Source organism: Leptodactylus fuscus, chromosome 1, assembly GCF_031893055.1.
Source record: "Leptodactylus fuscus isolate aLepFus1 chromosome 1, aLepFus1.hap2, whole genome shotgun sequence".
NCBI lineage: Eukaryota > Metazoa > Chordata > Amphibia > Anura > Leptodactylidae > Leptodactylus > Leptodactylus fuscus.
Window position 1 is genome coordinate 310,781,239 of NC_134265.1, and position 25,612 is coordinate 310,806,850.

General features: G+C 40.2%; 1 protein-coding gene across 3 annotated transcripts in view; it reads right to left on the reverse strand.

Moving 5' to 3' along the window:
* Nucleotides 1-25,612, reverse strand: part of IRF2 (interferon regulatory factor 2) — a 56,114-nt gene that overhangs the window by 4,545 nt on the left and 25,957 nt on the right. For 2 of the 3 annotated variants that reach the window (XM_075259273.1, XM_075259281.1), the window contains exons 2-8: nucleotides 19,873-19,983; nucleotides 11,253-11,352; nucleotides 10,983-11,159; nucleotides 8,576-8,622; nucleotides 7,287-7,404; nucleotides 4,574-4,741; nucleotides 2,149-2,189 (exon numbers count right to left, since the gene is read on the reverse strand). In XM_075259273.1, coding sequence (XP_075115374.1) covers nucleotides 2,149-2,189; nucleotides 4,574-4,741; nucleotides 7,287-7,404; nucleotides 8,576-8,622; nucleotides 10,983-11,159; nucleotides 11,253-11,352; nucleotides 19,873-19,959 — 738 coding nt within the window. In that variant the 5' untranslated portion in view covers nucleotides 19,960-19,983. Of the gene's footprint in view, nucleotides 1-2,148; nucleotides 2,190-4,573; nucleotides 4,742-7,286; nucleotides 7,405-8,575; nucleotides 8,623-10,982; nucleotides 11,160-11,252; nucleotides 11,353-19,872; nucleotides 19,984-22,831; nucleotides 22,852-25,612 lie in introns of those variants that run through there. The other variant, XM_075259287.1, reaches the window with a different exon arrangement.

A 25,612-nucleotide genomic window follows, 5' to 3' on the forward strand; every position in this document is an offset into this window, starting at 1 on the left:
TGCTGTTTGGCATCAGTCACATGGCAGATACGTTTCTCAGTTATTTTGTGTTTTCTACTCCTATCATGGAATAAAAGAAAGTAGATGGCAGTATTACAAGTAGCCCTGTATTGTTGGTCAGGAGCAGCCATCTTGGACTGAGGAGAAGATAATCTATATACGTATATACTCGAGTATGAGCCGAATTTTTCAGCACAGTTTTTGTGCTGAAAAAGCCCCCCTAGGCATATACTCGAGTCAAGCAATAAAAAAATTATTATTATTATTATTATTTATTTTTATTTTTTTTATTTTTTATTTTTATTTTTTTTTTTTTTTTTTTTTTTTGGGGGGGGGGGGGGGGCGCGGGAGGAGGAGTCTATGACCAGCCGCAGTAGTAATGTATAGAATCTCCCATAAAATAGTGAAAAAAAAAGCTTTTAAAAAATAAAAGTAAATAAAAGTTCTTAATCCCTCCTTTCCCTAGAATAGATATAAAAGTAGAAAATGACTGTGAAACACATACACATTAGGTGTCCTGTGTCTGAAAGTGCCCGGTCTACTGAATATAGGGGATCTGCAGTGCTCCTGTTCCATCGGGAAGGGGTTAATAGGAGCACTGCAGATACCCTATATTCAGCCAGGCTGAATTCCAAGTGGGGGAAAAAAACCTCAGTCCTCAAGCTCAGGGAGGGGGCAGACAGACAACCAAAACACCCCCTCCCCTTCCCCAGCACCCAGCAACTACTGCACCCAAAAACTCCGACCATTTTAATTTTTGAAATCTTCCAGTAGCTGCTGCATTCCCCCCCCCCCCCCCCCCCCCCCTCGGCTTATATTTGAATCAATAAGTCTTCCCAGTTTTTTTGTGGCAAAATTAGGGGCCTCGGCTTATATTGGGGTTGGCTTATACTCAAGTATATACGGTATATTGCAATGGGATTATTGCTAGTAAGTCCACAGACATGTCAGTCTCCTGTGACCATTACTTTTTGTTATCATGCATAGGAATTCTTACATACATTCTGCACATTACCATCAAGCATTGCGGTAAGCAATGAATAATTTCTGACAGCCAGCAGATATGGTAATTTCCCATGTCTGATCCCTGTACATTGTATTGCATTTACTAGGTGAATACAGACTACTCCATGCCAGCATTTATGAGATCTTTCATTGACACCTACAGCATCCTGATTTTTTATTTGACCTGTATACAGCATTATTTTCCCTTGACCATCCTAGGAAGCATGGGTTAATTATACAAGGTATGTTGTATAATCTGTAACCAAGTCACCTGTATTTCATGTGTGTCTTGCTTTCCTTCATAAAAGGACTCCTCCCAAAGCAAACATCCGTGTCAGTAAACATTGTGCTGTTACATTAACCCATTCAGGGTCCAAGGAGAGCTGATCTGCTTATTAATTCATATTGATATATATATATATATATATATATATATATATATATATATATATATATATATAATTATAAAGGATCATCTGGAAATTAAATTATGTTTGTTGAAAATGTCTGATGGAATGTAAAACATTTTAGAATTTATTTTAAAATATTTAGAATATATTTGGCCTTCAAGGCTCCTACACATAACCATATTATGGAGCGGTGTTCTATGGACATATACTATGACATATGTAGACTACTATGCATTTCTTTAATCATTAGGAAAAAAAATTGTGGCCTCCAAATTGTATGTGTCACAGGACACAATTATGAAATATTTGCATCAGAAATACCAGTCTTGTGCACCAAACATGGTAGTTTGTAAAAGCAGAGCGAATAATGGCTGTGACTTGCTGCTTGCCCAGGATTTACTCAATTTTTTAAAAAAAATGTGATTTTTTTTTTTTTAATTTTTAGCAGGATCCTAAGAGTGTCTGGTGTGTAGTCATCTGTGCAATGAATAGAAGGTAACTCCGTAGATATATTGATTCAGGCTATAGCTAATGATTGTTTTCTTCAGAAAGTACAGCCATGTCTAGAGAGGTTTCTCCTCCATACACATGCATGGCCAGTCAATATACTGTAGGAAAGGGGTTTGAAAACATGAAATGAACATACTCTGAGGAGCAAGAGACAAATAAGAAATTCTAAAATAACAAATCCATTACACACAAGAAGTTTTATGAACACATAAAGCAAACTCACCGAGCCCTCCTCATCACTGGGTACGCTGTCTGTTTCACTTTCTGTCAGATCAAAGAGAAAATGAAATGAAAACAAGGCAGTGCATTACTATCTGTACAAGGTGCTGCTCCTTATACACATGTCTACTCCATCATAATATCATACACCATTAAGAAACACCAAGGCAGAACTACATGTAGTATATCTCAGGGGAGAGTCCGAGCTAACACTGTAATATGGATTCATGTTGGGAGACGGTGTCCTCTATTTTCAGGGTAAAAACCTGCTGACCATGTTTGGGAAATGAGACATGAGAAATGAGACATATCTGACATTCACTCATCTTTATTTCCTAGACAATGCAGCTCTGCTACATCTGTATACTATAGATTCAATACACTAGCACTAGTCTTCTGTTTTCTGTTTTTTTTTGCTCTTATCTTCCAGTAAACAAGTGGAAGACCCTGTTACAGAAGTGAAGATAATGAAGGGTTGTAGATAAGACAATTTGTGTTCTCAGAGGTCTGGTTTAATATGGCAGATGCTCAGCTGGTAACCATGGTACAAGAGGGGAATTCTCTGTTAAACAAGGGCTGAGGAAACAGCCCCAGCAGAGACAGTCAGCAGGGTTGTATATGAAACGTGTGCACCCTTTGGGCTCCCTCAAGCTCCAGGACCAGAAGTCTCCACCTAAAAGAAAATAAACCTGAAACTATAAGTCCCAGAGTGGTCCTCGTGTGTGAAGAGTCCATTGGCAGCCAGTACTCTGCCCACAGTGGTCGTCATCCAGCACTTTTACAGATTTACATTCCCCTTATCTTGACTCCTGTGCCCAGCACAAGCCCTCCTTCCTTCTCTGAATGTGCATCATCAGGAAAGAATTATATTTTATTACCAGATGAGTAGAAATCTATGACCTATAGGGTTTATATGCACCACAGCCGACATACCGCCTCAACTATGTTCGCGTGCTTCATAGGCTGCTAAAGTGGCAAGGAGGAGGAACAAGACGTGGGCTGCTATGGGCAATGTCCATCTGAGATTTCAGGGAGGATTTTGAGATGGAAACCTATGACATATGGAATTAATGGATGTGGTATCCATCACCCATAGGTGCCGTGTTAACAAAACATATACCATGCTGTATACATTTTTTTTTTTTAACTAGACTGCATATGGATTAATGTAGTCTGCAGCAATACTCCGTAAAGTAAAAATAGAAATCGAACAGAGGACAAAAGAAAAGTCTTGACCTCTTGCCATACAAGGCCTTCAGGTCGCCACACACCATGTGGTAAACATACACTGCAGACTGAGTGTGATACATCATGCAGCATATGTGTACTGTATGTACACTTACTAAAATGAGGGCAGCCATAGTAATTAACCTATTAATTACCCCTAGACAAGATGATTGTTTCGACATAATTGAAGGCATTTCTAGTAATGTACTTTATATTTAATGTTCTTTACTTTCCAAAAAAACCCTTTTAAAGGGATTGCACAGGATTAGAAAACATGGCAGCTTTCTTCTTCAGGTTGGTCACATGGCAATACTGCAGCTCAGTCCCATTAAAATGAATAAAATGATATCCATGTGCCATCCGTGCCTTCCACACACCCACTGATTTTATTAATATGCTTGGGTCGTTTAACGTACAGGAGCAGAACCTGTCCTGAGTTTTGACCCATCTTATGGTCCCCTATACAGACACATGATAATACACGGACGTGTGTATGGAGCCATAACAAAATAATGGGTCAGTGTGCTAGCCATAAAAAAACACAGCTAACATACTGACAAAGGACACATTCATGTGTACAGAGCCTAAGAAACACACATGGTGCGACCATCATCTAATCCCATTTTCCCTTCTGATATTGGAGAACAGTAGCTCAATGGAGAATTGTGGCACTTAGTATAAAGTGATAGATATCTACATAACCCAGCATATACCATACATGTACCTAATAAGAGTGATCAACCAAAGGGCTGTAGTTTATGTGTTAATGTATTGGCACTGTGTAGTGTATCATTGTGGTATGAAAGCAGTTAATAGATTGGTTACTGAGATAATATTATTGTGTTACATTTATTTTTATTATAATAAATATTTATATATATATTTTCCCTTTGGCAAAAGTCACATGTTGATGCTCCAAAAACCAATCTTGGATGTGATACCTGAACACCAGGTTTAGCTACTTTATGTACCTATACTCAGCCAATACCAACATCTGCCTTATAATTTACTGTATACATGCACTTACACAGTCAGGTGTGTCATATCACTATTGTGCGTTGTTCGTACACCACCATTTACAGTGTTTACGTTGTGAAACACTAATGCAGTATATCTAACACTAATGGTATGTCTTAAGAAATGTAGACTTCTGTTACTGCGTGCCTCTTCTGTTTATTACACTGAATATGAAGAAATCTCACCTGCACATGAAGACACTGGTGATATTTGCAGAGGGTAAAGTTGTGCCCGAATTGCTGGCTGTTCGTCGCTTTCTGTCATCACTTCGACAACTTGGCAAACATCCGGTGGATTGGTGACTATCAAATCTTCCACCATATTAGTGTTGTACGTGTTGTAAGTCGGTCCTTCTAATACAGTCAAGAAATTTAGATTAGAACAAGATGTATGAAAGATAAACTACGATTACAGACATATAATAATGAGATTATAGACATAATGGGATTAAAGATATATTCTAATCTCATTACAGACAATTTAGAATGTGATTAAAGACGTAATGTAATGTTATTACAGACATATTATGATGTCATCATAGGCATATTATAATACTGATAGCGATAACTTGATGTCTAAATATGACTACAGGGTCTTGAGATATTCATTGACTTCCCAGGAAGACTAAGAAGAGGTCATTATGCCGAGAGTTTGAGGAGCTCAGCTCTGACCATCACCTAGTGCAGAACTTCCCATGAACATGTAACAAAAAGACCTGTTTTCAAGGATACTTTGCAAAACAGTAAATCTGAGCGATATTATAGCCTTGGAGCAGAGTTTTACAGAATACTTTATCAACTTCCCCCCACGCAAAGCTACTTTTAAGCTAAGGCCCCACATTGTGAGAAAGCAGCTACTTTGTTGCAATTTGTACATGAGAAAAAGAAAAACTTAAATTTTCAATGTAGTTGTGGTTTTTAAAGGAAGTGACATGGAAAATAAGAATCTCAAATGTTGAAAAAGTGTGAAATTGTGCTAGTATTATATATATATTACATAGCTAGACATAGACAGAACATGGTAAGAAAACCTCTAGGTAATTGTACCTATAGAGTAATAAACAATAATAATCTTATAACCATAACTTCATATCTATGGTGTTTATTATATATCACATCTTTATATGTTATGTAACTTTTCATGTCATGCACTCCTTAAAGTGGTTGTCCTGGACTTCACACTATTGGTCAATCCTTTGGGTAAGTTATCAAGATGAGAATAATCATCAAGGTAGGCCACAATGATCAGATGATATTTGCACAGTGTACAGAGCAAGAAGGAGATGGCTTCCTACACAGTTTTTTAGCTGTACATGCTATTGCAGCTCCTGCTCACTCAGATGATCATATAACACACTACCAGTGAATGTCCATTGTTCTGATCCATTAGAAATCTCCATCAGCATTCCACTTTTAAGATGGAAAAGCTAATGCAGCAGATCATATTATTTCCATACTAAAAACAAATCAGAAAGCAGAGTCAAGTGGTGTCAGTGCGGACAGAAACAAGCAGTCTTCCATTTATATCCATCAGTCAAGAAAACTTTAGGGGGAATTCACACGGAGTAAAGTTGCGCACAATCTGGCACGTATACGCGTGTCAGAAGTTTGTGCGGTCAAAAAAGATCCCATTGATTTCAATGGGAGTTTACGATGGTATATGACATGTAATTTTGCGGGCGCAAAATTACGTGCCATATAAGATCGTAAACTCCCATTGAAATCAATGGGATCTTTTTTTGAGCGCGCAAACTTCCGACACACGTATATGTGCCAGTTTGCGCGCCACTTTATTCCGTGTGAATTCCCCCTTACTGTTTGCTGTTCTGTTCCTCTTATGGATCATAAACCAGACGTTCACCAGCAGCGTTTACATGACCAATTACATGACAATTCTTAGAATAACTGAATCATGTATTTGTGAAGACAAGCCCTTGCTTCTTATCATTGTCTTTAAAGAATAGAAGTTGCTCAAGACAGAGTATAATACTGGAGTAAGATTCAAGGAGTTGTGATTTTTAAGTGACTTGTTTCAAAAGACAGGTTTTGTTTGTACGCACTTTTTTTCCTCTTAAAGGCAGGTACAGGACTTATTGACTTAGCACAATGAGGGTGACTTGGTAAAAATGATGCACTTTTATTACACATAACAACGCTTTACAATTATGTCATACAGTATAACAATAGAGCATTTGCAGTTACTCGCTGAGATATGTCACCTGCAAATTAAAGATCTTTGGGCTTTCTTCCACATAGCATTAAAATGGCTTTGCTAAAATATTCCACCAGCTATAAAATCTCAGAACAGCTGGTGTTCTTAAAAGTGACAACTTCCCTCACTGAGTCAGTAATGTGCTCCGAGTGGCGGTCACTTACTTAGGGAATGCAATTCTCACATACTAGGGAGTGGGAGGGGTATGAATGCATTTCTATATTGCAAGATACTGCAGGGATGTATGATTTATTACGGAACATGAAAAAAAAAATCACCTATAATGCATTGTGGTAACAGTTCCAGATATTAGTTGGAATGGAAAATGGTAAGTTAATTTTGTATACTGACAACTTCAGGAAAAGTTGTAAGTAGCAAAATCCTGGAAAGCACCTTTAAGGGTAGAGCTGGCGATAACTTATAATGGATGATAAGGTTATTACATGTGTGGTAGCGGCCATGGGTATAGCATACAGATTAATGATAATGGCTGGGATTCCCCTGGACTTATCACGGTTTTAAGTTACAAGTACAGGCCTTGCACAACGATTAGCAATAAGTATCAGTAGCTGCTACCGCATGTGTAATAGTGTCCTTATTCTAGTGAAGAAAGTTATTGACCATTACAGTGGTCATCTCAAGAACATATTTGTCTCCTGTGAACAGAAAGGTACAAAGGATACCTACCTAGAATATTTACAGTACTATCCACTTCTACTTTTATTCCTGAACACATGACTGGAAACTGAGAGGTAACTGTATATGCCCCATTCATGGGTAGCATTGATGTCTGACTCGGTTCATCCTGTATGAAATATAACAAATTAAATGAATGTACTTAGGCCAGCTTTAAACTACTATGCATAACAGTGTTTACCAATTTTTTCAGGATACCCCTGAAAAAAAAATTCCTTGGGCCATTGTTCTCAAATTATTTTTATCGAAAGACTAAAAATGTCCTAATAATGACCAGATAGCGTTGCATGACCAATATGGGTGCGCTATTGAGTCTAGATTGCACTACTATTCCAACCTTTTCCAACACTTTAAAGATGTAGCATAACCTTGTGCCTGAATTCACACTATGGGCGGGTTCACACCTGCTCCCAGTCTCCGCTTTGTGGGTTTCCGTCTTCAGCCCGAGAAGCTGGACAGGAGACCGAAACCCGGCAGTCAGTGTCCACTTGTGAGCGTCTTCTGGTCTCTGCGGCAAAACTATTTTGGTTTTTTTGGTTTTTTAATCGGACACAAAGTCCTGCATGTCTGATGAATGGGTTTGAAAACTGACTGCCGGTTTCTGTCTCCTGTCCAGTTTCTCAGGCAGAAGACGGAAACCTGAGACCGGGCGCAGGTGTGAACCCGCCCATAGATCTGGTTTGCTAATACTGCATTGACAGGCAGGTATATCATACGCATGGGTAAGGGATGATGGGTAAAATAAGTGTCACACTTTATCCCACCAGAGGAATTAAAAACATTGGATGTCATTGAAAGAAGAGATTAGCCTGAGACTGGTCTCCTACTGTGTGTATATAAAAATATATCTCGGGGCAACACGGCGGCTGCTGCATACCAGGGAGCTGTGAAGAAATAGAGGATTTGGACTCTGAGTAAGTGGTTTAGCCAACGGACTCCACAGCAATCAATGGTTGTATGATTCTATACCTAGAAAACTGTGCAACTGTTGCCTACAGCATATGGTCAGGGTTATGGGAGGTAGAGGCAATCAAATGTGCAGTTTTAGGCCCCATTCACGAATGGAATTTGACGCCCTGATTCTGCCCGCCCCCCCTCCCCTGTCTGTGGTTCAAGATTCCCCAATGATTATGTCCATTCATCTAAACCAACTCAACAATGGAAAGCTGGTGCTCTGCGGGGAGCCAGCGGGGTGAAAAATGAAGAGGAATCAGAGGTGGATGTCCGCCTTAAATTCTGCTTCATTCTCCTCAGAAACATTTAGCAAAGCAAACACTCACCTTCTCTTGTTTTATCTTTTCCTCTTTTTCTGCTTTTGCTCTTTTTCCTGCAATAAAAAAAGAAAAAGTATTTCCCCATTCACCTTTTATTTGTTCCCAATTGTATCACTATCCTATATTTGCAGACACTATATACAGCATACACAAACAGTGAGTTACTAAAGACTTATTTCATAAGACCTTGGTGCTACCTGTATTATTCCAGCACATGTTTTTACACAATATGACTAAGTGCTTCCTAAAACAATTGTTACACAACAGTTTATTGTTTCACAATCTGTCCTAATGGCCAGAAATGTCCTTGTGACTGCTACAATGATATAACTGCATTAGTTATATTTTTTCATGTTACATTATCACTATAAAATGTCTTCTCAAAACCACGCTGAACATAAGAATGTGAAAACTATATCACCGCCTCACTGTGCAGAAATAAGCTCCTCTTGTTTACATGCAGTATGAAGGAATTAGTATTATATAGCTAGACAAGAAGGAACCAACAACCAATATAAGGAAGTGAAAAAGGAGACTATGAAAATGATTTTTGTTACAAATGGTCCCAGAGAAAATTTAAGGGGAAGTTGCAACAATAAAACACTGTAATATAAGCAACAGCTAGGATACAGTATATCAAAGAGGGCGTACATGTAGCTTTCAACTTCCTGGGAAATTCCAAAATTGTAAGATAAGATGGGTGAATATCACTTTTCTGAAATTTTGGGAAGCTAAGAACACAGGAAAGTTTTAGTTATATAACAACATGAAATGCAGTTTTGCAGTAAAAAAGCATGCTGGCAATAGGCTCAGTAAATAGTAAGTAATACAATATATTTTTATTATTCACCAGCATGTAAACATTTCTGGGAGCCATGTGGTCCCGGAGCAGCTGATATGCAGAGTCCCAGGTGTTGGACCCCCATACTGTTGACCTGTTCTTAGGATCGGTCACCAATATCATAAAGTGGATAACCCTTTTAGTCACTGTGTAGATATGAAAGAGTAACATTGTTTCATATTTCGTTTTATATATTAAAAATTCTGATGAAATTAAGACACTTTGAAATATATCTTATCAGAGAAAAATTCCTCTGTCTCCTCTTATCGGCTCCTCTATTACCTGTAAAACTGCTCAGCTCAGCGCCAGATTTGTCTTCAAAGAATACATGCTGCAATGCTGCAGTTTAGAGATGTCTATTGAGAGGGAAGGAGGAAGAAGCAAAGACAGAGACGTCCTAGAGTAGATAACAGTAAGTTACCTATCTCACATCTACAATGCTTAGTACTTCTAAAACCTGCAGGGAAATTGCAAGAAATCTGCTGTAAACTCATTGTTATTTTATGTATCTTTGCAGGTTTCTTTTTCCTTCGGCTCCTCCTTCCTCCATAAACGTCTATGTAACCTGATCTGTCTATAAAAGCTCTAGCAAAGAGAGATCTGGCAGTGAACTAAGCAGTTTAACAGGCAGGAGAAGATGGATAAGGGTATGTTCACACAGAGGAATTCAGCACTGACTTGGAGGAAAATTCCACCTCAAAATCAGCTTCAAATTCTGCCTGAAATCAGTCTCCATTTAATGAGAATCAAATACTTATTTTTTCAGCTAGCGGAAAGCAGATTCCGCCTGATAGCGCCCATTGAAGTCAATAAGAGCAGGAGATTCTGCCTGGTAGGTGCAGAATTTGGTCAAGGGGAAAAAAATCTGTTTCAAATTCCTGAATTTCAGCTAGGAAATATTCCTGAAGCTAAACTTTCAGTTAGGAAGATCTCCACCATGTAAACAGCCCCTAAGAGAAGATTGTGATACCTTATGAGATGAAATTTATTCTAAGTTTCTTATACTTACCTGAACTATTCATTTATACATAAAAAAAAATTAAGGCAAAGTTCACACATCTAAATCTACCAATTAGTAGTTTGATGTATAAAACGTACCCTCAATAATTTGTTAAACCAAGAGTAGGAGTGTTGGGGAATGTTTTTAATACATATTATTAAAAGTTATATTTTAAACGTCCTTTTTGGGTAGGCTTGCTCTCCTACTCTTGGTTTAACAAAGTTCACACATGTGCAATAGAGATGAGCGAGTACTATTCGAAACGGCAGTTTCGAATAGCACGCACCCATAGGAATGAATGGAGGCAGCTGGCTCCATTCATTGCTATGGGTGCGTGTTATTCGAAACTGCCGTTTCGAATGGTACTCGCTCATCTCTAATCTGCAATAGTCTCCATTGGAAGACTGTTGAAGTGCGTCCAAAATCACCAGTTGAAAAAGTCTGTAGCGGACCAAAACGACAGAAAGGCACTACATGACACTAGCATGTACATGCAACATTCATCCCAGGGACAAAGTCTATGTTTGTTATTCAGATAAATGGTTACAGATGACAGAGAAGTAAAGTCGCACCTCTTTTTGATGGTCTTTCTGCAACTGGTATCATCCTGTACACTCTGAAGGCATTGTTCCCCTTCTTCATACTTTTATCCTTCACCTCTTCTATATCCGGCAAGGAGTTCATCGCACATCTGAAGTTTGCCTTCCATGTCTTTGGATCTGGTTTATCTACTCCAGGTTGATATTTTCCTAAAAACACAAAAATCAGATACATATACCAATTCAGCTTAGCAGCTTGCAGTCCATTTACTTGGATGTACAGTGTAAATTTCAGATCAATACCTGTATGAATTGCCCAATTTCTAAATAACGGAGCATCCTTTTCCACATCCCAACCATGTCGAGCTGCATGCATCCATGGGATCTGAAATATCTTCTTCTCCTGAAGGTGGAAATAATACAACTGGTAAATGCTTCTGCTCATTTTAATCGCCTATGATAATTTAAGAACCTGACAACAACAATACTGACTGTAGCAGTTGTCAGGAACTCCATAAAGTAAAACTTCATCTTAAGATTTCATTAGAGAATTCCAAGTATTGAAATTCATTACTGTAAGTGTAAAGGTTAAGATCTTCTATAGCGCTGCAGGAGTTGTCTGCAGAATACAGGTTTTGGGAAAATCCAAAGCAAATCTGCTTAGTGTGAATATGCCCAATGCAGTCCGGTCATGAAAAATTACAGTGGATTTGTCAGATGTCCCTTCCAAATGTAGGCAATGTTAACATCAGGGAAATACACTTCTCTAAGACTTGATACAAGGCTTCTGTCTCCTCCATTCTCTGTTGTAATGTCCTGATACCATCCCACACAATCTCCAATCCTCAAAAGAACTGCTTCTTTACTTTGCTCTTAATTCAACATCCTTCAAAATATTTCCTAAGCATCCTCTATTCTCTGAGACTCTCTACAAATAAGCCTGCCCCCAACAATTGTAGCCTTCAAGAGCAATATCAGCGTATTATGTTCCACATGTAGAGCACCATGGAATTAAAAGTGCTCTAAAAATGAAAAAATAAAAATTCCACATTTTTTGTAAATAGGAAGACAGTGCCTCAGGCATGCAGCCCACTAGGGGGAGCTCCTTTTAACATCATATCCGACCTTCCCAGAGGCCTTGCTGCGATGATGTGGGAAGGTCGGGCATGATGTTAAAGGGAGCTCCCCCTAGTGGGCTGCATGCCTGAGGCACTGTCTTCCTATTTACATCATGGAAGACAGATTTGCATATTCTTCCCATGAACCTTTGACATGAAAATACAAAGGAATATATATTTTTATGCTTTTGCCCTCACTCTCTACCTTATGCTGTCCCTAACTAGGTCCATGGTAAACCAGCACAGAGGGCACTTGGATGAATTTCCTTCAGTGAGCCCAGGCTGAAATTTTGACCCTGGCTCAAGCTCCATACACGGACCTGTGGGAATACACAGACATGTCTATGGGGCCATTACAATAGAAAGTATTCAGTGTGTTGGCCATGAAAAACACAGCTTGCACACTGACAAAGCACATGTTCATGGAGCCTAAGACATGGAATAGAGCACCACATGGCATGTGCTTTTATTTATATGGACCACACTGGTTGTCAAACAAAAATGGAGCTCCCACATACTATGTGCAATGTACTGATAGGGAAAATTTCACAACACACCTAGCCAGGAACGTCAATGCCGTTTCCATCATGTTTGGCATCAGTAATACAATGTAGCTTTTATGATTTTCTTACAAAAAAGAGTTTTGCTAAAGTAGCAAGGACATGCGACAACCAGAAGTTGTGTTCTCTGCTGACTTCAGCTTATCTTGTTATCAGAAAGGAAAACTTCATATCCGACCACTTTATGCTGAACCAGCTCAACCTGATAATAGCTTGGGTACACAGGCCTGGAACAATGGCACTAGTCAGACCTTGTTCACACACCGCCATGTAAGATAAAACTAACTTTTTCCAATATCAATCAGAATGATACTATTACATTATTATTCTGCAATACTTGCCATTACTATCAGGGCCACTGAACAGATCTGCTCCCTATCCTTTTACTTTTGTATACACTTGTATTGAATAGCACAGCCAACTGTATTAAAGCCATTGAGACGACTGTAACCCAATATATATTAGGCACTTTCTGGAATATGGTGGTTTGCTAAGGACGTGCACAGATGGCGTATACATTGAACGTTCGCATCAGATAATGAATGACTTGTTCCTAATGTTAAGAGAAAACAAAAAAAGGGCAGGAAGCAATGTCTGACCACTGAAATGTCAGCAAGACTTCTGCTAAACTGCTCAGAGCAACAACACAGCAGTTACTCCTGCAGACAGACCTAGACATGAACTATACAATGCACCTTACGCTAGGTTCACACTAGCGTTCGGGTCTCCGTTCTCAGCTTTCCGTCTTCTGCATGCAGAAGACGGGAAGCTGTAGGAGCGGGTCCGGCTGTGAGTGGCGGTGAGCGTTTTATGCTCTCCGCCGCAAAACCGTTTTTTAAAAATCGGACACAGAATACTGCATGTCCGACTCTGTGTCCGATTTTAAAAAAAACAGTTTTGCGGCGGAGACCATAAAACGCTCACCGCCGCTTACGGCCGGACATCTTTCAAACCCATTCAAATGAATGGGTGAGAAAGACTCCTGCAGGTTTCCATCTCCTGCCTCTGTTTTGTGCAGGAAACGGAAACCTGCAGAATGGAGACCCGGGCGCAGATGTGAACGAGCCCTTACATTTCAGGGTTTAGTGTCCCTTTAAAACAGACTAGGGTAAGTTCACACAGGGTTTTTGAGTCAGGATTTTGAGGCTGTATCCACCTCCAAATCTTGACCAAAAAGACGGGAGCTGGTCAGTTCTTTTCTCCGGGAGCAATTTGTTCCGGTCCCAGAAAAAGAAGCGAGATGTTCATTCTTTCAGGCAGATTCACCTCGTGACATCTGCCTGAAGACACTCCCCTCCTCCCGACCAGTGGATAAGTTACCATGTTCCCACACAGTGATGGTGTGAAGACGGCCTTAGCCTCCATTCATATTGTGCATGGGCTCCACACTCAGTACTCCTAAAAGGTTTCCATTGCAATTGGTGTGTATGTCTAATTCACATGTTATGCTGAGGTAGACACATATACGGTCCAATAGTGATGTTACTGAGGTATAGTTACACGCAGTCGATTCGTTACAGAAGTTTCTTTATGTAATCACAATTAGAAAGTTACAATTCCAAATGAGAGTGAACAATACATTTTCTATCATCAACAATAAATCAAATTTCTACTGGCCATGACTGATATTTATTTCTGTATAACACTGGAAAAATATTCTTACATAAAAACAATGCTAGGTATACACTAGTATCGGCTGTTCATTGTTCTGGTCCATTGGAGGACCAAAACAATGGGCAGGTGGACTGCTAAAATAGCAGTTACATACAGAGCCTGACAAATCCCATTGACTATAATGGGGCCCGCTGGGTGTCCGTTGTTTTGTAAACTGAAAGCTGTGGACAAAAAAAAAAGCTGTATGAAGGCCTCTTTTCTCTGTCGATTCCAGATGGATATTGTGTGGGAGACTCTGATGCAAATGTGAACATAGCTTTAGGTAGATGTAAGAAAAAAAAATGCATTGAATACTGCATGTGTTCTTGCAACCTTATGCTTGGTTCACATCTGTGCTTGGCTCTCTAAATGAAAAATGCAAGCAGCGCTTTTCTCTCCGCATTTTTCACCACTTTCCAGCAGAAACCATGCGGATCCCATTATAGTCTATGGGGTCTGTTGGTTTCCTAAGGCAACTGCTTTTTTACGTGGAGTAAGTTTCCGTGCGGAGGTCTCCAAGTGGAATCCCCAAACAAAAACCCATGTGCAGATGTGAACCAAGCCTTAGTGATAGTTGCATTGTGTAAAGTGGATCTAATGCTGAACCTCTTATACATGTTAATGTCGCTACAAAAGTTTGAAAATTCCTTTTAAAAAACATATTGAATAATGTGCCAATTCCTGGGCCTCCTGAGTCAGTTCAGTACTCTCATGTCGCAGCTTGCCGTCCTCTTCATCGCTGTCAGATAAACCATGAGGTGTGTTCTCACCCAGCTCGGCCCAAGCCCTGACTTGATAAACAGCGAGGGAAGTGAAGTTAATGATTATCCTCCACGTACTAGCTGAGGTGTAGTAACCAGAGACACACGCTTCATGAACTCGAGATTAACAAATTGATACAATATCAAGTTTTCTTATGATCAGTTAGAATATATTGTGTAATTCTCTGCGAGCGCTGAACAGTAAAGACAGAATGACTGCAATTGTCTAGATCACACTTCAGTAATAATCCAATGAGGAAGTGCTGTATATAATATGATCATACAAGGAAACAGGAGATTGTACTTGCACAATATTCATGTAAGGCCATGTTCACACACTGGAGGAAATATATCAAAACTGATGCAAATTAACTTGAAGTCACAGCACGTCACTTTTTCTTTTTCCCAGCCTTAATAAACCTCCCTACTGAGCTTTATGGACATTTCCTTTTTTCGGTTATCTTATAAATCGCAGTGTTAGATTCTCTCTAGTTAATATTAATAGGCCTTGGTACTTCTTATTTAGCAGACATAAGGGTATGTTCACATAGAGTTTTTACACACGGATTTCAACACAGAAAATACTTTGAAAATAGGGGGAGGCAGGTTAGAGTTTTACCAAACGAATTCTAATGGGAAACAAAGACAAATGTCCATTTGTTCAGAGTCTTCCCCTCTCTCGGGGCAGATCCACCACCACAAACTGTGCCGAAAGTATGGTGGGGGTTCGCCAATGACTAGCCCCAGTTAATGTAGTCTACCAGCATACATAGCCATGGCCGTAACTGCAGCAGACCTGATGCTGGTTATTGTTGTTTCTACTCTTTCCTCTGGATAATCCAGTTTCCTCCCGCACTCCAATGACAAACTAACAAGGAATTTAGAGCCCAGCTGGGAATAACAATATCTGTAAAGTACGGCAGAATATGTTGGCACTATATAAGCAAGAAAAATCTACTTGATTTTATTTTCTATCATACACAAGACGGAGGTAGACCTTTTTGGAACGACATGGCTTATTTTTAGTTTCAGTATAATATTACAGTAGTAAGTAAGTTCTCCTTGATGAAATAAAAGGAAAGCTCCCACTATCACCACCCAGAGACTTTGGCCAGATTTATTATTGTTGTTATGAGTGAACACTTGCTAGATATTTGCAGGCTTAAACCAGCTCCACCAATTCTAATTCTTAGCAACTTTTAATAGGCTCTTCTCCACTAATTCCAGCACAGTTGACATCTTTTCTGCCGCTTTCACCGTTCCTGAGTAACAAGTGCAGGTAGTTTTGATGCCTGATATACTATGTAACCTCTGTAATGTCAGGTGGGCGGTGTCAGGCAGGAGGTGTGATTCAGATCTCCAATCAAATACAGCCAGTGTCAGAGCTCAGTCACACCCCTTGTTTTCTCCTTCCTGACACCGCCCTCCTGGCAGTACAGAGCCTAAATAGTATATCAGGCACCAAAACTAACAGCATTGATAGCTAGGGATTGGTGGGGCTAGAGAAAAATTCCAACTGTGCCAGAATCAGTGGAGCAGAAGATATTAATTGATATAAAGAGCTGGACTTATTGGAGGTGGTGAAAGATAGGAGGCAACAGGGATAAAACTGTCCCTGCCCTGCACTGTCCTGGTGCACCAGGGAACAGATGTACTTGGAGGACTTCAGGAAGGGGGCAGGGTGCAATGGTCATTGATCATCTACCATTTCCTCATTGCCTACTAACACTGTGACTTTTGAATTGTCAACAATCACAGAAATGGAGTAAACTACCTCTATATTAAACTTAATGTTTAATGTATAGGATTAAAAGCCTCATAAGTATTGTCATAGAGTTGAGATAAATTATGTAGACACACCCTGTGAGTTGTATTATTGTGACAAAAAAATATTAAAAACCATCATTATTCATAGATGGAAAACAATATGGTAAAAAACATCCAACAAATTTCGAATTACTTATAGTAAGAGTTCTTCAGGAATGTTTATAACTAACCAGAGCAACTACTGATGAATTCCAATTATTATAATTATAGGTGATATTAGGCGATTTCCTGGCCTAATTTATAGCTGAAATCTATGCCAGCTAGGCTAGAGGTCAGTTTCTGGCACATGGAGGGTAAGAGATGAGCCTAATATCGAGGCACTGGTCTCCAAATTAGGCACATCTCATTCCCACACACAGGAGATCAAGACTGTCTTGATACATATACTCCATTGCGAGAGCTAGAGAATTATTATAGTCACGGACCATCAATAAATGGTTAGCTGAGAAAAATAAAATAATTTAATACATTTATGGGAAACCCATAAATTTTACTGACGTTGTTTACAAAAGAAAGCTCAAGAAACAACTGAAAGAATCCCCACCGCTCCGGAAAATAAGACCCAGGAGAGGATGGAGAAACGACTTTTACTTCACTTACCATGACTGTGCGCATTATGCAACCTTTGTAGGACTATGACTGCCAAGTTATGTAAAAAGTCTTAGTACAAGGACAGTTTTTATTCATTTTTTTACCAGATGTGAAATAAATATGTTATTTAACCACATAGTAATAATACAGAAAAAAAGACTATTTCACAGGAAGCAAAACAGGGAACCTCTTATAGCGAAACATAAATGTACTTATTTATTTCTCCAACACGAAGCCCCAACTATTAAGGATGAAATAAACGGCCATCAGTACAAAGGGCAATAAGTATGCATCTGAGACCCGGTGCACGTTTCTGTTCAGGAGTCGGCTTGGGAACCCCCGAACGGAAACCTAATCTGCATAAAAAAGCGGTTACCTTAGGAAACCCAGAGACCCTATAGACCAGGAATGCCCAATACGTCGATCGCGATCTACCGGTCGATCGCAATGGACGTATGGGTCGATCACGGGATGCAGCCAGGGATCCCCGGTGTCTGCTTCTTCACAGCGCAGGCTGAGAGTTATCTCTGGACACTGGCAGGCTGGGGCTGCCCCAGCCTGCCAGTGTCCAGAGATAACTCTCTGTCTGCGCTGTGAAGAAGCACACAGCGGGGATGCCTGGGCGGCCACCTCTCACGATCTGCCTGGCCCCGCCCACATACCCAGCCCTGCCCACAGACACACCCCACTCCACCTACAGGCCCGCCCCGGCCCACAAGAAGTGGGTAGTCGATCTTAGGGCTTGGCCATTTAAAGAAGTAGCTCACATGCTGAGAAAGTGTGAGCACCCCTGCAATAGACTATAATGGGGATCACTGTGGTTACCATAATAAAACAGATGCAATGCATATTCAGTTTACTTACTGCCATTTGTATTGCTGGCACAACCTATTTAATCCTTCCAGAGGATAACTTGGTACAATATACAGCACCAGCAGATTGGACTCTGTGGTATTTGCAAATGTATTTGGGTGCTGTGATACGCTTGGCCCACTGAAATACACAAGGTGTAGGTATATAAACTGTTATACAATATCCCATTTGTAATTGCTGCATGGTGGGCGAGCTGGCGCACAGAATAAGATGTATTGAACAAGATGTTATCCATTATTCATTATTTTGAATCTGTGTAACAAAAAAAAAATGGAAAAGCAAAGCATATTCACTGCTGAGTGCTGGCAAATGGAACTAGCACAGTACTACAAAGGAAAAGTGTAAGAGACTTCTGACTATTCACTACTACTATAGTTTTCAATAAACTCATCCATTCTCTATCCTGAAGTAAGAAACAAATAATCACTTTACATTTCAGCCATGACATTAACACCATATTGAGTAGGTTCCCCCTCATGCCACCAAAACAGATCTGACCTGTCGAGGAATGGAGCCACAAGACCGCTGAAGATCTCCTTTGGTATATGGCAGTACATCCTATGGGCACATAATCAGGTATACGTGTGGATTTTCCGTGTGGATTTCAATGCAGAAAATCTACACCATAATCCATCAGGATTAAAGTCAATGAGTGTGCATGTACTCTAAATCCTAGAAATTGAGAGAAGGAGCCTTCATGGTATGGCCTTATCTAGCACATCCCACCAATACACAATTGGATGGAGAATTTAGAGGTCAAGTCATTACGTTGAACTCTTTGCCATGTTTCTCAAACCATTCCTGAACAATTTTTGCAGTATAACAGGAAGCATTATACTAATGAGACAGGCCACTGCCACTAAGGAATACCACGTTCATGTGCAACAACGTTCAGGGAGGTGGTTTATGTCAGCATAAAACTTTTCCCAACAGAACACTGTCTCCAGCATCACACTTCCTCCACTGGCTTGCTTTTTTTTTTTACATGGTGCCTCCTACTGCAATCTCTTTTCTAGGTAAGTAGTAGCGCACATGAACAAACAGCCGTCCACATTATAGAAAAGTAAATGTAATATCAGACCAGATCAACTTCTTTCACTGCTCAATGGTCTGATGAGGTTCTTTCAGTGGTGGACAAGGCCGCCTTATCATGGGCACTCTGGAAGCTGCAATTCTTATCCCTTTCTATCCCTTGTAGTAATAACATTCAGCACTTGTGCACTCCTATGGGATCAGGTCCAACCGGCTAATCTTCACAAATTTAGATGCCTTTGACCCTGTCGCTGGTCCATTCATCCCTTTCCTACCCAATACATCCCACTGCTTGACAAGAGCCAAAGTCATAATATAGTCAATGTTTTTACATCACTTATTAGCAGTTTTAATGTTATGGTAGATCAGTATATATTCTGATGCCAAGGAGCATCCATAGTACCAACCATTTGACATCGCCAAGTCCTGTGAAACAGTTTTCAGTGCAAAATTTCATCTATAAAAGTGAGAAAATACCTACAGATGAACATTATTAATATACAATTACCTTGTTTAACCATTTCAAGCCTGGAATACAGTCCCTATTTATCTGTTCCTCTAACCAGGGCCGCATACGCATTCGTTCCACGGGCATTTTTCCAGAAATTCTAGATGGGAGCTGTAAGAAAACATTTTTACAATTATTTTATTTTCTAGGCAAACTATATCACGCAAAAAAAGAATATATAAGACAAAATTGTTCCAGTTGTGAATGTGATGAAATCTGGTGTCTTAATGTGGCATACCAGAACTATTCATCTGATTGAAGTCTATGTATTTATAGAACGTCCAGCTCCCTGTACCAAGGCTTTGATCAGCGGCTTACAAGGATAACACTTCATGACTTATGCTGAGTTGTTTTCAGACCCTTTGTGAAAAAAACCTATTTGTGTTCAATCTTAACTCAGTGTTCCCCATCGTTCTGCTGTCGACACTGTCTGGGCTCACACTGCTCTGCGCCCCCTAGCCCACTCATGACGTCTCAACACAGGGGAATATAACAGTACAGTTAGGCACCATTATACCCAGTGGTTGGCTGCAGTGGTGACATGTCCCTGTGCCCCAAAAGTGCAGAGTGGTGGGTGATGAAGCAGCATCGGGGATGGAGCAAGGATCTAGGAGACAATTTATGTTTTGGGGCTTTTTTTTAATACAAAAGGCTAAGCCTTCCTAAATAGGATTTGGTTTGGGTAGAAAACCCATTTAACCTCTATTTGGCGTAACTCGAATCATAAGGTTTCTAAACAACAAAGTAAAATAAACTAGTAAGACTAATAAAGGGTACAAGTTCATGTAACAGCAGCAGGATTTGCAGGGTTACAGCTGCCAATACTTGAGCATGCACCCCTGCAGGGATCGCCATGTAGGCGCATTGAAACATATTCAACAGCATTTTTTAACACGAATATATATATATATATATATATATATATATATATATATATATATATATATATATATCTCTTAGACTTCTGAATGTGACCAACATTCATAACAAAAATCACATTATCTTAAAAGTAGAGAAATAGCGACACTTCAACAAAACACGTACTGTATTCCATACATCAAACAAGCTCTGTTCTGTATATGCGCCTAACCTTAAACTGACCTAAAGCCAAGCAACACAATGAGTTAAATAAAGATCAAACAAGTCGGGCTGCATGAGAGTACATAGCATTTGTAAAGGCTTATACAGGTCTTCATGGAGTTTATATCAAAGGCAAACAAGATTTTCTGCAACTTCCAAAAGTTTCGTCCCCCCCCCCCCCCCCCCCGTATAAAGTGCTGGAGCTGTTCACAATATCCAGCAGTGTCAATAGGAACAAGCTAATAATATCTTGTTACAGCGAGCAACACCAGGTAGAAAGCAATAGTGAATATGCTGTGCTTCCCAATACTAAAGGGGAAGTACTGCCCAATGAGGACCTAGTTATTAATTGTAAAAATTAGTTTGCTTGTTTTCTAGATTTATGTGATCTATGTATCTTTATAGAAAACTATTATACTTACAAATAGTCCAGTTTTCACACAGATTACAAGACCATCAGGGTTGCCATTCACCCTTAGAATTAAAGGGGTTTTCTATTCATTTTTATTCAATAATGAAGAGTCATTTATAAGAGATTTCAGGGCCCTACACCCAGGACCCCAAGTGTTCAGCTTTTTGACGTGATCATGGCACTTCACAGTTTACATCACACGCCATCCGTTTCATAGCAACCATACAATATAAGAGCAGCCTTGTCCCATAGAAGCCAAGGGTATAAAGCTGTAATTACATCATATAGCGTGTAATATAAAGAATGGCGAAGAAGCCACAAGCGCCGATTCTATCAAATAGCTGATCAGTGAGGTCTCTTTTGTTCAATTTGCATCTGGCTTTGGTGCAAACAAAAAAATGTTGCAAAATCTGTAACAACAACAACAAAAAAAGCAACTTCTCCACACTGTGGGGCCTTAGACTAAATGTCTAAGAGCACCACAACGTCTGTTTCATTTCCAATAGGTCCCCTTTAAGGCTGAGATCAGATGGGGTTTTTTGGTCCGGTATCCAGTCGTGGCATTCCGCTCCGGATTAAATCCAAATGAATGGGCCTAGTTGGGATGGAGCTGTTGTGAGGCGGGCGGCCACGGCTGAATCAGTCACGGAATCTGCCTGAAGAAAGAGCATGTCGCTTCTTTTTTCCGTGAGTGGGAATAAACCGCTCGCGGAAAAAGAAATGACCGGCTCCCATTGATTTCAATGGGAGGCGTTTTTTTTTTTGTCAGGATTTTGATGTGGATTCCGTGTCAAAATCCTGACCAAAACCCTCCATCTGAACTCAGCCTTAAAGGGATTGTCCCATAACAAGGATCCTATCTATACTGCTAGTTTATGTGGATTTAAGACTTTTCCTAAATGCATTGCTTTATCAAAACTGCTTTGTTTGGCCACTATCTTAATTTATTCACTTCATTGTTGACATTGCATTTCTATGGCCAGGGGGCTTATCTGCTCATTTTCCAAGTGATGTAGCTGCCTACTCTGGGGGGGGGGGGAGGGGCTGAGTGCTGCTCATGTCTGACAAGTAATGGAGCTCCTCAGATAGGGGAGGGGGAGGTGAGAGCACTGGGATTACTGTGCTGTCTATCTTCAGCTCTTCCACTTTCAGCTGGTTTAATTGAATTTGGCTGATAAGGGCTGAGATAAGGAGTCTACCTCTGTATGTAATGCAAGCTGACTCAAATCCAGCTCTGCTACATCAGCTTCATATTGTAGTAATGTATTTACAACCAACCCTCATTACTGACTGCAAACATAGCAGATAGCAGAGTAAGTGAAACCCCACCCACCAATGTGCCCAGAAAACCAGGAAGTGAACAGAGCCCAGAGCCTGCAAGTTGGTAAACAAGTGTTATGGGAATACCCCTTTAAGAGTCTAGTGCACAGTTCAATCATAGTCTGACTGCTATCTCTGTATACAAACCTATACATCAATAGGCTCTGCTCCATAACATGCTACCTGCAGACTGAGAAGCATTTTCAGGGTGAAAGGTTTCCTTTAAAGAAAAATAAAACTGTATCATACATTAGCAAAGCTTCAGCATTTTATAGGTGTTCACAAAATCTTGTTGTGAAATATCACAAAGGATTGCAACATGTAAGAGTTGTTGCACATTATAGTGTATATAATAAGATCCCATTTCATGTAACATGTGACGTATGCGACGTTTGCTCCCACACCGATTACTAAATAGGAATCCTTGTTTCTGTGATAAGCTCAATAAATGTAATCACTAAGCCAATAAATGGTTATATCAGAGATTGCACAATGTAAAAGCCAAGATTATGCAAGCAAAACCGCACAAAAGGAAAGTAATAACAAAAACGAGCATTCTTATGTGCTGTATTGTAATAGAATATCTGGTATGGGTTATGTAAGATTTTCACAAACCTTGTTCGGGTATCAGTACATCGGTGTTGTTGTCCACCACTTCTTTTCTTTATAAGGGTAAGTTCACGTGGGGTTTTTTTGGAGGCCGCCTCAGGTTCCGGTCCAAAATACGGGTAGCTGCGACTGGATGCCGATGCAGTGCACCGGCATCCAGTCGCGCACTTCACTCTGGCCTAGTCGGGAGGAGGGAGAGTCTTCAGGTGGATGTTGCAATGTGAATCGGCCTGAAGAATGAGCATCTCGCTTCTTTTTTTCCGGGAGCTGGAACAAATGGCTCCCGGAAAAAAGAACTGACCGGCTCCCATTGATTTCAATGGGAGTCGTCTTTATGGTCAGGATTTTGAGGTGGATACGGCCTCAAAATCCTAACCAAAAAACCCTGTGTGAACTTACCCTAAAAGGTGTTTTCTGCAAAGATAACTTATCTGGTATCCACAGGACAGGGTGGGGGGCAAGTGCCTGACCATTGGCGGTCCCGCTGCTTTGAGTGGCATGCGTGCTGCAGCGACCATTAGATGACTTATACCAAAGACTGCAATGCTACTGTACTGCAGGTTATAGTGAAATTGCTCTATTACTATTGGACTTTGCCACAGGTAGAGATCAATAGTAATATACCATTGACAGGCCCGGAAGCCTTCAGAAGTCTACTGGCTGCCACAGCAATGGAACTATTCTGCCATCTTCCCATGGGAGAGCTGTTCCATTGACAACAACAAAAGTGAAAGTCCCCATTCATCTGCCCTGGTCACATATGACAGGTTAATAGTCTGTGATCAGATCTGTCTCAGATCTCATACCCTACTGTCTAAAACAGGCAAGACCAGCAGCTATGGTGCCCATTCAGCACCTGAGCGGGTGCCATATATCCCCACATGTACGTCCTGCTAAAAGTCTAGGTTTTCAAGAGGATTTTCCAGGTCAAGTAAAATATGTCTGCTATGTTCCAAAACAAACACTGCTACCCTTGTCCACAAGTTGGATGTGGTATTGCAGCTCAGCCTCATGCACAGAGGAGCCGAGATGCAATACCAAGTACAACCTACGCGCAGGTGTGGCATTGTTTCTAGAAGAAAGCAGCCAAGTTTTTCAAATCCTCCAAGAAAGTTGTACAGGGGCTCATTAATATGTCTGCTATAAATATTTCTCATTCTGTGTATTTTATGGACATACTAAAGTGCATTATAGCCATTTACATTATTAAATCTATAAAATAATTACACAAAAAAAGTGTAAATATTACCAATTCACTGATGGGAAATTAATCTATCTCTGGAAGCAGATTTGCGGGAAATGGAGAAAGTCTGGCAGGGGTCACTTCCCTCCCTCTGAGTCACCAGCGAAGGAGATTCCGAAGAGGAACCACAAATGATTGGCTGACCCCAGACGTCTGTATATACTGAGCAGGAGGAGAGTGTGAACACACTGCACTACCACTACTTATTCACTAGTCTTTATCCTCTTCATATCAAATAGACATCAAATTATTATTCCACTTCACAATAATAGAATATTACATTGTAAAGTTAAGGGATAAAACACTAGATATAATAAAAGAGTAAATGTAGTGAAAGTGCATATTAAAGGAGCACACTTACACTCATACTACAAGAGTGCTCCAGAACGCAGCCTCACAGATAGATAGGTTACAGTCACCTGTATCAGATGGAGTATTTGCCTAGATATTGCTGAGATATCGCTGCTTCTGTCAATATGCAAATGAGATTTTCGGAGCACCAAAGGTATAGTTATTGCTCCAAAGAGGTAAATGGCAATGCCCTCATTACTCATAAGAACTCATTTGTATATTTCCTAACCTATCTATCTGTGGGGATGGATGATATGCTGCGATCTGCTGACACATTTTGGCTCCACAATGAACATCATAACAATGAAGCTCATGTAAACACAGTTTTTCTTTAATTCCACCCCATTTTAGATGATCAGATTTCCATTACTCAGTACAATTTGTCCTGCAAAAATGAAGCTCAAATACGCCTCCGTGAATGGAAAAATAAAAATTATGGCTTTTGGAATGAGGAGAAAAAAAAACCAAAAACTGAAAAATTACTGCAGGTGGAAGGGTTTACTACTAGGATATAAACATAAAAACAAGTACTCGCCCGCCTCCAGGCCTCTGTTTCCAGCGACAGTCACTCTGTTTTTTTGGGTTTTTTTTAATACAGGTTCCACGCTGTTTGTGTGAGGGGACCACTGTAGCCAGATCTCAGAGGTCACCTCTCCATAAACAGGAGTCACGTGTCACTTGTGAAGAGGTCACCACTGAGGTCTGTGATTGGCTACAGCGGCCCC